We start from the raw sequence: 17,436 nt of genomic DNA on the forward strand, positions 1-17,436 counted from the left end.
CCATACTCCGAGGAGCGTAGGGGACGATGCGGGAGACTCACCGCCGTTCTAGGCAAGGTCCTAACGGAGGTGGTTTGCCATTGCTTTCCTCCGGCCGTAATGGGGATTAATGATGATGATGATGATGTAGACGACACAACAACAGCTAGTCATCTCGAGACAGGAAACATCTCTGTCTCCGCTGGGAATCGAACCTGGGACCCCGTGCGAGAGAACGCTAGCGCAAGACCACGAGCTGCGGACGTATTAAAAGACGTAATCTTCTCTAAATGTTACACCATTTTTGTAGTAGTCAGTTTGGTCACTAACGAAAATTCATCCACCATCAACAATAGCCGTCTGCTCCAGTGAACGTAAGCAGTTTTCCTTACTGCTACTTAAAACCAAATTTTAGTAATCTTGCGTGAGCAGCCCGATCGAGCTTATCCCACAGATTCACGATTAGGTTCTCTTCCGGGAGTTTAGTGGCCAGGGGAGTACGGTAAACTCATCGTGGTGCCCTTTATTTATTTATTTATTTTTCGGCCAATGTGGCGGAATGGTTCCAGGATCTTCAGTCTGAAACTGCGCGACCGCTACGGTCGCAGGTTCGAATCTTCTCTCGGGTATGGATGTGTGTGATGTCCTTAGGATAGTTAGATTTAAGCAGTTTTAAGTTATAGGGGACTAATGACCTCAGTTGTTAAGTCCCGTAGTGCTCAGAGGCATTTGAACCATTTTTTGCCCTTTTTTGTTTTTCACTCACGTACACTGCGAGTTATGTGGCGTTGCCCTTCTGCTAGATGCCATCGTGTCGAGGGAAAACAAACTGCATGTACGAGTGGACATGGTCCCCACGGATAGGTGCTTATTTGTGTTGAGCCATTGTGTCTTCGAGAATGACGAGACCGCCCAGGGAATGCTACGAAAACATTCCCCCAGACCATTCAGCCAGCGCCACGACTGTCGTTCACATGGAACACTGCCGAAGATAAGCTGCAGAGATCGGCCGGTGGGATTCGCCGCTGAGACGTCCCGCGCTGATACCACGTGCCTCTGCAGTGACGTCACGAGAAGCGACGCCCGTGATGCCTGGCAGAGCGCGGGGCAGTCGCCTGTTGAAACAGCAGACGCGCGCAGCCGGTCACACGTGCAGTTAAGCTACAGAGACAGAGACAGGTAAGCGGCATAGCGCTGCGCCGTTGCAGCTGCCAAGCGTGTCGAGGCCTACCCGGTAGAATTCTTTAGCATTTTTAAAACCGTCGATATTCCGATATATCGATATTTAAGGGGCAACATTATCAACCCACGATATATAGAGAAAATAAATCGACAAATGCGTATCGAAATAGCGGCCTATAAAACATCTTCTGTACGTTGTAAATATACTGCTAGTTCTAGAGCTGTATATCTAGGTATTGATCTATTATCAAACATTTCGTACATCAACATGCTTATCCGTCTTAGAGCAAGAACTGAAACGAAAACGATGCACGTTGACATTTGGCGATAATCGCTTTGTTAACAACGGCAACTGCGTGTAAGTCCCACAATAAATGGTGTCCGAAGGGCCCATACTGTTTCGTCACTCATCGGATTTCTACTGAACATTTCATGTCGACATCCCTTTTTTTCATTAATGCAAAAGTCAGCGGCCTAGCAGTTGTGTGATGAAGTTAAACGTTGTAGTTTGTGTTGGCAGCACCGAGAACCGATTACGTCAGCGTTTCCCCTCACATGTCTCCGCCCACCCAAAGACCAATCTTGTCATTTACATTTTTGTTCATTTTCAGCAGTTGTTCCTGAAGAGTGCCGATGTGAAGAAACAGCACACTAGTTGCCTTAAAAATTGTTCTTTAATGCTGGAAAAAATGAAGTCCCATGCTTCTTTGCAGACCGTAGGGGTACGATGCGGGAGACCCGCACCACTTTACTAGGCAAGGTCCTAGTGGAGGTGGTTTGCCATTGTCTTCCTCCGATTTTAATGCTACTGGTATGCAATTTCTTCACTTCAGAAATCTTGTCATTCCATTCACGCCGCCACCTTCCAGTTAATCGGACTTCTTCTTTCGTGCGACCTATATTTGCTTCACACAGTCAAAGAGAAAGACTGGACGTGATGAAAGCTCAAAAAGTACTAAGACTCCTTCACGCAGTGAAAGTAAAACTATGTTCTATTACAATTTCAAATGATCAGTTTCAAACATTTATGGTAAAGTGCGGGAAAATATAAAATTAAAATAATAGCACCGAGCATAACCATTTCAGTTTCGATATATCAATATCTCTGGCCTGTAAACTGCAGAAACGTATCGATATAACGTTCGCGTCAATTCGATGTATCGATTAATCGATATTTCCTTCAGCGCTACTACCGTGAGCGACTACTTCAGCCAATATCGGCGTCGCTAATCGGACAGCATCTAACAAGCCTCGCTTACACCACAGTGAATGCAAGCAAACGCAAGCGAACGAGCTATTTGCAGACAGTACGCCAGTATTCGCAACCATTCACTACAATCTATGAACTAGCGTTTACGCTACAGCAGTGGTTCCCAACCTTTTGGCAGCATTACTCCTGAGTGCAGTCAGATATTAGTTGCTGCACCCAGCCCCTTCCCAAAACTTTTATTTTTAAAATGATAAAACGTAACTGATATATACATGTTGTAGCTGTTTTATTAAAACACAAATTGATTACTGGACTGCTTACTTCTGGACTGGTATAAAGTGAAAGACTTCGCATTAGTAACGCTTTGTGTCTGACTCAGATTACTAATGACCATTGCCACTAATAACAGTAATTAATAATAACACTGTTTACAGTTCTATGGTAGCCAATATGTACTTACTCTTGTGTTGTGTTTCATTGTATATGTATTTACTGCTGCCTTGTGTTTCAAAGCATCAGCAAAAAAACTCCAAGAAATCTGCAAACACGTTTTTTCAACTGCACACGAAACGAATTTGTGGTCAGCTCAGGTACAATTAACGTACTTCTAGCTTCCATCACTAATGGCAGCACTATGCGAGAACACACTGTAGCTGACCAGTACACTGGGTGTTGACCACAGTAACCACAAATATTATAAATATGTACGAGGTAATCCCAAAAGTAAGGTCTCCTATTTTTTTTATTTCTACAATGGTTTACATCGGTTGACAGCTTGAACATTTAGCTATTTTTCAACATAATCACCATTTCTGTCGATGCAATTTTGCAGAAGCTGCGGCAGTTTATGTATGCCCATGTCTTACCTGCTCGCCGCCATGCTGTTCAGAAAGTTATGAACCTCTTCTTTCACCTCGTCGGAGCTGAATCGCTTTCCGGTCAGATGTTCTTTTAACCTAGGGAACAGGTGATAGTCACTGGGCGCCAAGTAAGGACTACAGGGTGGGTGGGTGATTATGTTCCACTGAAACTGCTGCAGGAGAGCAAAGGTTTGCCGAGCGATGTGTGGGCGAGCGTTGTCATGGAGAATGTGTGCGCCCTCGCTCAACATTCCTCTTCTCCGATTCTGAATTGCCCGTTTCAGTTTTTTCAGTCTCACAGTACCTGTCAGCGTTAATTGTGGTCCCAGCGATTCAGCTCCGACGACGAGGTGACAGAAGAGGTTCATAGCTTTATGAATAGCTCGGCGGCGAGCTGGTATGACATGGGCGTACAAAAACTGCCACAGAGTCAACAAAAATACATCGACAGAAATGGTGATTATGTCGAAAATTAGCTAAATGTTGAAGCTGTAAACTGATGTAAACAATTGTAGAAATAAACAGGTTTATGTACTTATAAAAAAATAGGAGACCTTACTTTTGGGATTACCGTCGTATGCAAATATGCGCTTATGTTCAACATCTGCTCCTAAACACCTGGACCGGTTTCAACAAACTTGGTACGCATGTGCCTTACTGTCAGGGAACAATTGCTGTGGGTGTAAGAACTACATACCTACCATAGTTTAGGAGATATGACGCCATAAGAAACGAGATGCCGGAAAAATACTGCGTCACACTTGAAGTTTTAATACATCTATTCTTTACTACAGAGATTCTCTTAGAATCGAATCAGCTTAAGGAAATCCCTGACATCGGCTGCTCTTTTGACAGCATTCAACTGCGAAGCGCAGAGGTCTGCAGACGAAAAAAATGAGCGTCTCTAGAGCTATGGAGAAGTATAGCATATAGACTTTTACAAAATCGCTTTGTAGACAAGCGAAGCAATTGCGCCCAGCATACAGAAACTGTTTCGTAATTTAAAAGGTGATTTCACTAATATATGGAATTTTTCCGATGTTGCACAATAAACACAGTCCATTGTTTTTGTTTTGGTCTCTAATAGAAAGCTGTCGCAGTGATTACACGAGACGTGCCGGAATTGTCAGGCACTGTAATTTGTGAACAAAAAGGAAAAGTGTGCTCTTGTCACAGAGTAACACCTCAGTCGCAAAGCTGCTCAGTTTTTCTGGCAGTTCATTTTTCATACATTGTGAAGCCATGACATAGTTCCACAGAACTTTCTAATGCGGGCAGCCACAGCCATTAAACTGCATAATGAATGGAAATAAATGTAGCACAAGACAGCTGTGACTGGCACACATATTAAAACCACAACATTCTGATACAATTATTGACATGTTAAGCAATTTTAAAAAGATTCTTATAGTATTTTGTTCATTTGTATTACGAGGGAATTTTTCATTCTTATACAGTTCACCTGAGGCTGCTGTTTTAATGCAGCGAAGCCGCTTGTGGCAATAACGATACCACCAATTACGAGGTTCACTCCAAAAGAAATGCACACTATTTTTTTTTTTAAATCCACGTTTTATTCTAAATATTTGAAAGTTTTACAGTGTGTAGATACATCCTTCAGGAACAATATTTTCATTTCTCCACATAATTCCCATCCCTCTCAACTGCCTTACGCCGTCTTGGAATCAGCACCTGTATACCCCCACGGTAAAATTCTGGACCAACCTGTTGGAGCCACTGTTTGGCAGCGTGCACAAGGGAGTCATCATCTTCAAACCTTGTTCCACGAAGAGAGTCTTTCAGTTTCCCAAAGACATGATAGTCACATGGAGCCAGGTCAGGACTGTAAGGGGCTGCATACCGATTTTCTCGTTTCTTTGTGAACCACTGTCAACATCCTGGGAACCCACCTGGCACAAACCTTTTTTAACGCCAACACTATCAGTATTCTGCAAACACTTCCTTCCCCTGTCACAACGTAGCGTGACAATTCGTTCACTGTGACGCGTCTGTCAGCAGTCACCAATTCGTTAACTCTCTGCACATTGTCTGGAGTGTGTGCAGTACGAGGCCTGCCGCTGCGAGGACAATCCTCAATATAGCCGTGCCCGCTTTCATCACGTAACCTGCTTGCCCACCGACTAACTGTGCTGCGATCGACATCAGCGTCTCCATACACCTTTTTCAACCTCTTGTGGATGTTTCCCACTGTCTCGTTTTCACGGCACAGGAATTCTATTGACAGCACGTTGCTTCTGACGAACGTCAAGTGTAGCAGCCATCTTGAAGACATGCTGTGACGGCGCCACTCACGGGAACAGGTTGAATTAAGTTTGAAAACAAGCGGTCTACACACTGTTAAACTTTCACACATGCAGAATGAAAACTGCATTTTCACAAAAATAGTGTGCATTTCTTTTGGAGTAACCCTCGTACAACTGTCTTGTAGTTCATTTTGCTTCGATCCATCATGGCTTTGTTATCAGAACGGAAAATCTCGATAAACGAAACAGAATGCAGCCAGCTGGCAGGGGTCGTTGGTGCAGAGCCACTCAGAGTGGTCACGATAACCAAAACCAGTGTTGCACTGGCGCCGCTAAGAAGACAAAATGAGAACACTTAGCCATCCGAATGTTCAAATATGTGTGAATTCCTAAGGGACCAAACTGCTGAGTTCATCGGTCGCTAGACTTACACACTACTTAAACTAACTTATGTTAAGAACAACATACACAACCAAGCCCGGGGCAGGATTCGAACCTGCGCCGGGAGGGGCGCGCAATCCGTGACATGACGCCTAAAACCATGCGGATACTAGCGCCGTCCATCTCAATGGTGCAGCGTGTTTAGCGTAGACACGACTTGTGTTGCTGAGACGGTGTCCCGTCTTGCAGGATGGACCCCTCTGGCAAGGTGGCGCTGATCACGGGGGCGGCCGGCGGTCTGGGCAGAGCCTTCAGCAGGGCGCTGCTGGCTGCAGGAGCCAAGGTGAGTCGCTGCTTCCGCTCATACCTTCCTTACAGCGTCGGCACATACGGCGCCTAACAGCCTGAGCACTGTATGGCTAACGCTACCAAAACCTTGTTGTACAGACCTTCTCATGCAACACCCGTTTTGGTCCATGTCCTTCTAAACCTCTCCTCTGGCAAGTTTCATTATTACTCTTATAATTACTATTTTTTCCAAGGGCAAAGAAGATATTTCAGAATTTTTGCTTTGAAGTAAGAGAGAGAGCGTGGTGCAGCTAATCTTGACACACAAAATCACCGCATTCATAGAGAAAAAAAAGTCGGATAAGCTCGAGTAGATCTTGCACACCGAGGGTTCTGTTCAAACTGAATTATGTGTACTGACAGTTCATCCATCCCAGGAATCGAGGATCTCGACGATTTTCATCTTTTATCGATAGGGGCAAGATATGCGTCCACTCATTTCTGAGAAAAAACGTATTCTTAAGACAGACAGTCGGATAACAAAATTGTTCAGATGGCTGTGGGCACTATAGAACTTAACATCTGAGGTCATCAGTCCCCTAGAACTTAGAACTAAAACGTAACTGACCTAAGGACATCACACACATCCATGCCCGAGGCAGGATTCGAATCTGCGATCGTAGCAGTCGCGCGGTTCCGGACTGAAGCGCCTAGAACCGCTCGGCCACAACGGCCGGTAGTCGGATAACAAATGGCAAAAAAATTAATTTTTTCGTGTGTTACAATTATAAATCAACAAATTATTTTTGGATTTTTGTTCCTTTGCTTGTACACTGAAACTCATGTTCTTGCCAAATATCATGATTGTAGGTCAACCGGAAGTACCCTACAGATTATGATGAGTAAGTTTGGGAGTATCAAAACGTGTGACATAAGTGGTCGCATCTTTCCACTGCACTGACAGCTTTTTACACTGACAAGGGACCCCAGACGTCTGTAAGTCACATAAATTTTAACTCCATAACGTCTATCCGTTCCCGAGAAAAAAGGTCTATAACAGTCGGAGAAGCAGACAGACAGAAAATGACTCTGTAAGGGTTTTGTTTGTACCGACTGATATGCGGAACAAGAAAAAATACAGGAAGAGTGCATGGAGGCTACAGTGCGCCAAGGGAAATAGTTAAAAATGAAAGAGACGTAAATAAAATCAATTTACTTATGGGATATATGCATGACTTACTTACAGAATATATTCGATGTCAGGGTACTGTAAAAATATAGTCAGTTTACAAAGGAGGCTGCTAACAAATCGTTGTGTGCCCCATGTTAGAGTATTACTAAAACGTGTGGGACTCCTATCAAATTATACTGACATGGACACTGGAAATGTACGAAGAAAGGTGGTCCGAATGGTCACAGGTTTAATCTTCCACGCAGAAAATGTGGCAGAACCGTTGACCATAGGCGCTAGCTATTCCGTGAATCCCTACCTGCAAACTTTCAAGAAACAGTATTAAGTGAAGACTCTAGATATATTAATCAGTCCCGTACGTATCTTGATCGCCAAGACAAGATTACAGTAATTACATCACGAGCAGAGCTATCTAAGCAGCCATTCTTCCCACGCTTCATATCGTGAATGGAACGGGAAGAAACTTTAACATGAAGTAGCTTGCTAAGGAAGAGGAGGAGGAGGAGGAGGAGCTTAGTGTTTAACGTCCCGTCGATATCGAGGTCGTTAGAGTCGGAGCACAAGCTCGGATTAGGGAAGGGTGGGGAAGCAAATCGGCCGTGTCCTTTCAAAGGAACCATGTCGGCATTACCCTCAAGTGATTCAAGGGAGGCACGAAAAACCTAAATCTGGATGGGCGGACGTGGACTTGAATCCTCGTCCTCCCGAATACGAGTCCAGTGTGCAAACCACTGCGCTACAATACTAAGCAACCTCTGTCATCCACTCCAGTGTTATGCAGAGTACGGACGTAGACATATATCCATAGGAAGACAGTTCCCCAAAATTACGAGGGTGAGTCAAATGAAAATCTTAAATTTGTAATAACAAATCGAAATTTCGCGCCGTTACCCTGAAAGTTGATAAGCGTGCTACAAACCGCGTGCAGAATCGCCTGCGGATGGCAGCATAATGCAGATGCACACATACCGTCGCAGTATCAGTATAAAGATGGCCGCTCCACTTGCGACTTGCACCAGGGAAGAACAGCGTTCTGTTATGGTGTGAAACCTATTGAAATTCATCGACGAATGGAGGTTCATTACGGTGATGCATGTTTGTCACAGCAGCAAGTCTACGAATGGAGTAGGAAGTTCGCAAATGGTGTGACTTCAGTGGAAGATGCTCCACGTCCAGGTCAGGCACAACGAGATGTGACTCCACAGATCATTGCAGCACTTGAAGCCGTAGTGAAGGAAAACCGCCGAGTGACACTGAATGACATTGTAGCATGTTTACAGATTATTCATGGGTCAGCACACCACATTGTGCATGATGTGCTCCAGTTTCACAAACTGTCTGCAAGATGGGTGCCATGGCAGCTGACTCCTGAAGTGAGACAACAACTTGTTGATGCTTGTGAAGAACTTCTTCCTTGCAAGAATCGTTAATGGGGACGAAACCTGGATTCACATCCACCAACCGAAAACGAAGAGATCGAGCAAGGAATGGCCCCATTCCTCATCACCAAAACCAAAGAAGTTTCGAACAGAACCATCAGCAGGGAACGTTATGCTATCTCTCTTTTGGGACGAAAAAGGCGTCATTTTGGAGCATTACATGCCTACAGGGACCAATGTCACCAGTGTATCGTACACAGATCCCCTAAAAATCATTTGCGGCCTGCAATCAAATCAAAGCGACGTGGATTGCTGTCAGCAGGTGTCCTTTTGCAACAAGACAATGCAAGACCCCACACTGCCCGTAACAGTTGGACCAATCACAGACCTGCACTTTGAGTGTCTTCCTCATCCACCATACTCACCAGTCCTTGCACCAAGTGATTTCCTTATGTTTGGACCACTCAAAGACGCAATGGGAGGAAAGAAGTTCCGTTCTGATGAAACGCGGTGCATGAGTGGTTGCGCGGACTACCAAAAGAACTTTTTTTCTGAAGGAATTTATGCATTTTGTAAGCGATGGAGGACTTGAATTGAGTGTGGGGGAGATTACGTTGAAAAGTGAAACAGCTTTGTACCACTTCTGCACAATAAAAAATATTTAAAAAAATATTTCAGATTTTCACATTACTCACCCTCTTAGAACAATTCCGTAATTTTTCTACTTCACAAGACCGTCTACAGACGAGACACAATAAACTATATGTCTGTCAGTCCCCCCTCACGTATGAAAAACGTTATACACTCCTGGAAATTGAAATAAGAACACCGTGAATTCATTGTCCCAGGAAGGGGAAACTTTATTGACACATTCCTGGGGTCAGATACATCACATAATCACATTGACAGAACCACAGGCACATAGACACAGGCAACAGAGTTGCCTGTCTAGGAATGGTAGAACGATGGGTTCGATGACGGTTTGGATGTACCGTGCACTATTCAGTGTCCCCTCGACGATCACCAGAGGTGTACGGCCAGTGTAGGAGATCGCTCCCCACACCATGATGCCGGGTGTTGGCCCTGTGTGCCTCGGTCGTATGCAGTCCTGATTGTGGCGCTCACCTGCACGGCGCCAAACACGCATACGACCATCATTGGCACCAAGGCAGAAGCGACTCTCATCGCTGAAGACGACACGTCTCCATTCGTCCCTCCATTCACGCCTGTCGCGACACCACTGGAGGCGGGCTGTACGATGTTGGGGCGTGAGCGGAAGACGGCCTAACGGTGTGCGGGACCGTAGCCCAGCTTCATGGAGACGGTTGCGAATGGTCCTCGCCGATACCCCAGGAGCAACAGTGTCCCTAATTTGCTGGGAAGTGGCGGTGCGGTCCCCTACGGCACTGCGTAGGATCCTACGGTCTTGGCGTGCATCCGTGCGTCGCTGCGGTCCGGTCCCAGGTCGACGGGCACGTGCACCTTCCGCCGACCACTGGCGACAACATCGATGTACTGTGGAGACCTCACGCCCCACGTGTTGAGCAATTCGGCGGTACATCCACCCGGCCTCCCGCATGCCCACTATACGCCCTCGCTCAAAGTCCGTCAACTGCTCATACGGTTCACGTCCACGCTGTCGCGGCATGCTACCAGTGTTAAAGACTGCAATGGAGCTTCGTATGCCACGGCAAACTTGCTGACACCGACGGCAGCGGTGCACAAATGCTGCGCAGCTAGCGCCATTCGACGGCCAACACCGCGGTTCCTGGTGTGTCCGCTGTGCCGTGCGTGTGATCATTGCTTGTACAGCCCTCTCGCAGTTTCCGGAGCAAGTATGGTGGGTCTGACCCACCGGTGTCAATGTGTTCTTTTTTCCATTTCCAGGAGTGTATTTAAATGTAGCAAAGGAAGAGAAGTGATCGCAGCATTTGTCAGTTGGGAACCTAGTTACAGAACAGAGCACTGAATATGTTACCACTCTGGTATTACTAGACTTTGAAAACGCATTGAGTCAATTTTTTGGAAAATTGTGGTAAGGTCTTATGGGACCAAACTGCTGAGGTCATCGGTCCCTAAGCTTACGCACTACTTAATCTAACTTTGGACAACACACACACCCATGCCCAATGGAGGACTCGCACCTCCGACGGGCGGAACCGCGCGCTTTTGAGTCGGAATAAAAAGAACGCTGTACTTAGAAGGTGTTCATTATAATCAAGTTGATATATTGAAGAATGTAGGTAAAACTGGAATGGAGTTTTATCCTCAGTGTTATCATTTTGGATTATGTTGTCAAGGAGGCTAACATATCAGTACAACAGATATTGTTATCAACAGGGATGTGAGATTTCAACTAAGTACTGCCTGAGCTCCAGCACGGGGTGCTATTATATTAAAACGGCAGAAACAAAAACCTCCCATTTCTGCCTCGCTGCACTGCATAGCAGAGTAAACTCGGCTTCTAACTACAGTAACATCTGACGAGCATCACTGCCCTGTGGGCACGCCCATAAGGCCGGAGTGACCGAGCGGTTGTAGGTGCTACTGTCTGGAACCGCGCGGCCGCTACGGTCGCAGGTTCGAATCATGCCTCGGGCATGGATGTGTGTGATGTCCTTAGGTTAGTTAGGTTTAAGTAGTTCAGAGTTCTATGGGACTGATGACCTCAGTAGTTGAGTCCCATACGGCTCAGAGCCATTTGAACCACTTCTGAACCTGTCTTCGTCTCCTAGAAGGGGAGAAGACTATCACTACATCCACACAGCTGTGAGTGCCCCTCCGGCCACGGTAAATCCTTGGTCTTGGCTCTGATTGTCAGTCGTCGAATCCTGTAGCAGTAACGACAGCAACTACCACCACGCCAAGGTGCCACGTTGTTCTTTCGCTGAAATATTGCGTGGCTTGTGGAGTGTCATCCGGCGGCATACCCGAGAAATTCATTTGCAAGAATATATACCTCAGTTCTACAGCTCGCACTAGACGCCAACACGGTAGTGAGGGATTCGAAATTGGAAGAGGGCTCAGACAAAGAGCTTTAAAGGCAGCAGTACTTAGACTGGGTAAAGGATGTAGGATTATGGATTCATGTAATAAATGGAAAACAATCGCTTTTTCCAAACGGCATTGTTCTTTTGGCGTTAGTGCAAATAAGTTTCAAAGTGAATGAAAAAAACTTAATGCATCGACGATTACGTCGCGGCAATTGAAAATCTGTGTCTAATTGAGACTCGGCACGGAATTTCCTGGTTTACACGAGTACCCTTCGTACGTGTCGCTCTCTCTGAGCACACCACCTGACGTGACTGGTTATACTTTCATGGTCTCTCATCTCTCAGCATCCGGACACCGTTTCAACTTTCTTGCTCGCTTCACAGAAATTTTCAGAGTATGTGCGAGCGTTGCAACATTCATAGTGGCCGCTATTTTCTTACAACTCACACAGAACATTTCAAACTTTTACTGCCTTTCACCGTGGTCGCCGGCACTGCGTATGACGCGCGCTGCCAGCGATGTGGCTGTCCTTGGAGACCCTCAGCAGCACCAGCTGTCGTGATGTTCGAGTGCAGCTCTCTGCTGCCTGACGAGTCTCTCGAACAGTTCTTCAACACTTCTTTCTGTCAGCTGGTCGCAAGCTGTGTTCCAAGAATGAATAACTAGAGAGAGACGCCGCCCAACATTGTCCAAGACTGTGCTCGGGCGCCTACGCCTAGGTTGTGCGCGATTTGTTCGATCGATTGTATGAACATGAAGAGCTCAGATGGAAACCCAGTTCTAAGCAAAGAAGAGAAAGGTGGAAGGAGTATATAGAGGGTCTGTACAAGGGTGATGTACTTGAGGACAATATTATGGAAATGTAAGAGAATGTAGATGAAGGTGAAACGGGAGATATGATACTGCGTGAAGAGTTTGACAGAGCACTAAGCCGAAACACGATTCCGGGAGGAGACAACATTCCATTAGAACTACTGATAGCCTTGGGAGAGCTAGCCCTGACAAAACTCTAGCATCTGGTGAGCAAGATGTATGAGACAGGCGAAATACCCTCAGAATTCAAGAAGAATATGATAATTCCAATTCCAAAGAAAGCAGGTGTTGACAGATGTGAAAATTATCGAACTATCGGTTTAATAAGTCACTGCCGCAAAATGATAACAGGAATTCTATACAGACGAATGGAAAAACTGCTAGAAGCCGACCTCGGGGAAGATCAGTTTAGATTCCGTAGAAATGCTGGAACACCTAAGCCAATACTGACCCTACGACTTATCTTAGAAAATAGATTAAGGAAAGGAAAACCTACGTTTCTATCATTTGTAGACTTAGAGAAAGCTTTTGACTATGTTGACTGGAATACTCTCAAATTCGGAAGGTGTCAGTGTAAAATACAGGGAGCGAAAGGCTATTTACAATTTGTACAGAAACCAGATGGCAGTTATAAGAGTTGACGGGCATGAAAGGGAAGCAGTGGTTTGGAAGGGAGTGAGACAGGGTTGTAGCCTCTTCCTGATGTTATTCAATCTGTATATTGAGCAAGCAGTAAAGGAAACAAAAGAAAAATTGGGAGAAGCAATTAAAATCCTTGGAGAAGAAATAAAAGCTTGTAGGTTCGCCGATGACATTGTAATTCTGTCAGAGAAAGCAAAGGACCTGGAAGAGCAGCTGAACGGAATAGATAGTGTCTTGAAAGGAGGGTATAAGATGAACATCAACAAAAGCAAAACGAGGATAATGGAATGTAGTCGAATTAAATCGGGTGATGCTGAGGGAATTAGATTAGGAAATGAGACACTTAAACTAGTAAAGGAGTTTTGCTATTTGGGAGCAAAATAACTGATGATGGTCGATGTAGAGAGGATATCAAATGTAGACTGGCAATGGCAAGAAAAACGTTTCTGAAGAAGAGAAATTTGTTGACATCGAGTATTGATTTAACTGTCAGGAAGTCGTTTCTGAAAGTATTTGTATGGAGCGTAGCCATGTATGGAAGTGAAACATGGACGATAACTAGTTTGGACAAGAAGAGAATAGAAGCTTTCGAAATGTGGTGCTACAGAAGAATGCTGAAGATTAGATGGGTAGATCATATAACTAATGAGGATGTATTTAATAGGACTGGGGAGAAGAGAACTTTGTGGCACAACTTAACTAGAAGAAGGGATCATCGGTTGGTAGGACATGTTCTGAGGCATCAAGGGATCAGCAATTTAGTATTGGAGAGCAGCGTGGAGGATAAAAATCGTAGAGGGAGACCAAGAGATGAATACACTTAACAGATTCAGAAGGATGTAGGTTGCAGTAGGTACTGGGAGAAGAAGAAGCTTGAACAGGATTGAGTAGCACGGAGAGCTGCATCAAACCAGTGTCTGGACTGAAGACCACAGCAACAACAAGGCTCGAAAGTGCTGTACCACTCACCATACTTGACGGACTTAAGTCCTTGTGGGTTCAACTTGATCCCAAAACTGAAGGAAACGCTTCATGGCATTCGCTTTAGACCCGTTATAGAAATTTGTCAGGCAAGAGACGGTTCCACTAGATCAACACAACTGGCGCTGCTAAGGCTATCCCACGACTTTCACATCGTTGTCAACAGGACATACAGCACGACTGTAAAACTTTCAAGCATGTATCTACTTGGTATAAGCTGTGAGTAAATACTCGTCCCTATTAATGTTTAACACTGTAATGTAGATCTAGATGTAGATGCAGAACAGTAACGATGAAAGTTAGGTCTGGAGGCGTACTCACATAACCTAATGACCGAGGCGATTGCTTGCGTGCAGCAGGAAATCCAAATTAGAGTTCCGATGCGTTCTCCTTCGCGCTGCTAATGAATTTTCTTTTCCAGGTCGTGGCGACGGATGCTGACGAGGCGGCGGGGAAGAAGGCCGTGGAGGAGCTGGAGACGCAGTTCGGAAAGGGGAAGGTCGTCTTCGTCAAAGCGGACGTCACCAACAGCAGCTCACTGGAAGGTAGCGCCCCCTCTCTGGAACCACTGGAGGTGTCTTCCAGGAGGCCACCAAAGCTCTTCCTCTTGTTGATTCTTCTGCTCACTCTGCATAACACTAGCATAGTGAAATGTCTTATCTTCCAGTTCGGTAGCTAAATAAGATTTTAAGGTATTTTGCAAGAGGGACGTGCTACAGTAATTCTTTAGATTATTTATAGTTACCCTTGTGTAAGCCATTACTAGTGTGATCTGCCTTCCAACTCCTGTCTCATCGCGCTGTTCTGACGCTGTGCAGCATTTGGCTCACATAGTTCATGGATGATGAAACTGTATGAACAAATTTTCAGACTGTGGTACATCGGACTGACTTCATTTGCAGGTATTTGTAAAATAGTTTGTAAATAAAATGTGAAACATATACATTTATTGCCTGCTTTACATTTTCTTTATTAGCAGCTTTCACGCGATTGCATACATTTTTCTCTGCAATATGCTCATTATGCTATGTCTCCAATGCTTGCTTTTCTTCATTACTCTTCATGCTAACTCATACATTTTTGACATTGGTCCTTTTTAGGTTTGTAAGCATGTGAGAACGCAGTTCTGAAATTCTGACAGAATATACTCCTATAGCTACTTACGGTTATGAACGGTTTGAAATGTTTATATTCTTCCTTGTATGTGCTATAAATATAGATATCCGAAGTTTGGGGTCTAAGTCCTGTTGTTTTGTAAATTTTCTTGAGTAGTAAGATTCCATTGTAGCAAACGTTTCTGTGAGTTCTTTAGATTTCTGTGCAACAGCTGGTTTAGTTTTATTATGTGTAATTCCTTAGCCTCTCTTATCACTTCCTATCAAAAGTTCACTCGCCCTTTTCCCTTTATGTACTGCATCAATGACGTCAGCTGACATAAACTTTTAAATTAGGTCTCCTTGCAGACTCCGCCTTTCTTATTATTTTTATTTAAGCACTCTACAGTAGAATCTTTACGTTGTTTCAGTGGCTCATAAGTACTACACTTCGTGCTGGAGTTAAACTCAATGTTTTATCAAGTATAAAATTCTTCTATCTTGTATAATCGCAGTTGCAGAAGCTTCCACAAAAGGAAGTACGTCATTTCACCTGAAAAACTTTTTTTGCAGTTGTATCTTCATCTTTGGTTTATTAGTTTCAGCTATAATTATATTCTTCTTCCACATATTGGAATAACTTTTTTCTGTCTCGATCGTTTACCACTGTTTTCTTCTTTACGACATTGATTTATTCACTCAGGAGATCTGTATCACTGCAACCAGGTCCACAGTCAGGATCCTTGATGGGGCAATCAAAGTCAAATTCATTCACTATGCTTGATCATTTCACTAAAAGCATCCCTCCCCCCCCCCCCAAACTCAGTTGATACAAGTTCTCCTTTGCTTTGTCTTCTACTGTAGTGGGATTAAATCGTGTACTGTGCTTGTATGATCCGCTCTTCTACCAATTGATGCATTTGAATATTCACGCTTATTTCCTTAAAATAGAAATACGAAAAAAAATTAATTAACGCATGTTTAAAACATCAAAGTTTCTTGAGAACTCAGTTCATGTTTGGAGTATAATTTTATTGCTTACCACGATTTAGATCGTTTGTAGGTATCATTCTCTTGGCCAGTGACACATGCAGGGTGCCTCTTGAAAACATTTCTCACAATTAAACGCAGTGTGAGGTACTGCCACTATGGTGTTGCACTTACTGAACTCATAGTAGCTTCTGGTGCAATGGGCATTCTGCTATCCGTGCACGTAAACTAAAATAATCACAGTAATACTGATTCAATATTGTTCAAATAATGTGACATTATTACGTGACACCTTTGAGTCACCTGCTTTCTTGCTGGCTGTTGAGAATGCGAAACACAGACGCCAAAGCCTGCTAATAAAATTTGTCTTAGATATCTTTCAAATAGCGGATGATAATATTTATGTCGCACTGTTTATGTCGTATAATATTACTGCTCACAAACTTGAGATCATTTTGCTTGTGGCGGAGGCTAAGAAGCACCAGCTTACTGCAGTCTACTTATAAAAATTGGTAAATCCTGTAATCCTGCTGGTACCTGTTAAGTGCACTTGATGGATTACTGTTGTTTCAACAATTTTATCAATCCTGTTGGCAACGTGCAGGAAAAATCGTTTAGTGCGCCTGAATGATTTTTGCGGTATTGCAGAACTGTGCACTTAGCATATTTGTGCCACGTCTGTTTGACTTCTTAGAGCAAGAACAGCCCTTAACTGGTTTTTCTGGACGATTGATACTCATTTTTTGATATGGAAAACATGACTAACCCAAAAATGATCACATCTGCACTTGACTTGTTTTTGCAGTAAGCCAACGGGTGGTGTGTTTTTATGAGTACGTGTCGACACTATTATTAATGATGTCCGTTTATTGTTGTTGCAGAGGCCTTCAAGACTGCCAAATCCACATTCAACCGGCTGGACATTGTTATCAACAATGCAGGCATGATGAGAGATTCGGCCTGGGAGAAGGAAATCGACGTCAACATGGTAAGTGGGAGATACAGAAGAAGAAGGATTGCTACAAAAGAGCGATGGACGGTATAGAGTTTAGAGCATGGCTTCTACACTCTATGACCACATATAAAGAAAACACATTTAGGAACATGTGGGAATGGCTGATGACTGTTTCATTCCTGTACAGCCACATTTTTGTTGAATTTTGCCCAGACGAGTCAAAACATTGCGA

General features: G+C 44.2%; 1 protein-coding gene across 1 annotated transcript in view; it reads left to right on the top strand.

The window, feature by feature from the left end:
- Positions 1-17,436, top strand: part of LOC126355296 (15-hydroxyprostaglandin dehydrogenase [NAD(+)]-like) — a 50,293-nt gene that overhangs the window by 11,959 nt on the left and 20,898 nt on the right. The window contains exons 3-6 of the mRNA XM_050005586.1: positions 922-1,158; positions 6,126-6,219; positions 14,587-14,710; positions 17,131-17,237. Of these exons, the coding sequence (XP_049861543.1) occupies positions 922-1,158; positions 6,126-6,219; positions 14,587-14,710; positions 17,131-17,237 (562 nt within the window). The remainder of the gene's footprint in view (positions 1-921; positions 1,159-6,125; positions 6,220-14,586; positions 14,711-17,130; positions 17,238-17,436) is intronic.

The sequence above is a fragment of the Schistocerca gregaria genome, chromosome 3 (assembly GCF_023897955.1).
Source record: "Schistocerca gregaria isolate iqSchGreg1 chromosome 3, iqSchGreg1.2, whole genome shotgun sequence".
In the NCBI taxonomy this organism is placed as follows: Eukaryota; Metazoa; Arthropoda; class Insecta; order Orthoptera; family Acrididae; genus Schistocerca; species Schistocerca gregaria.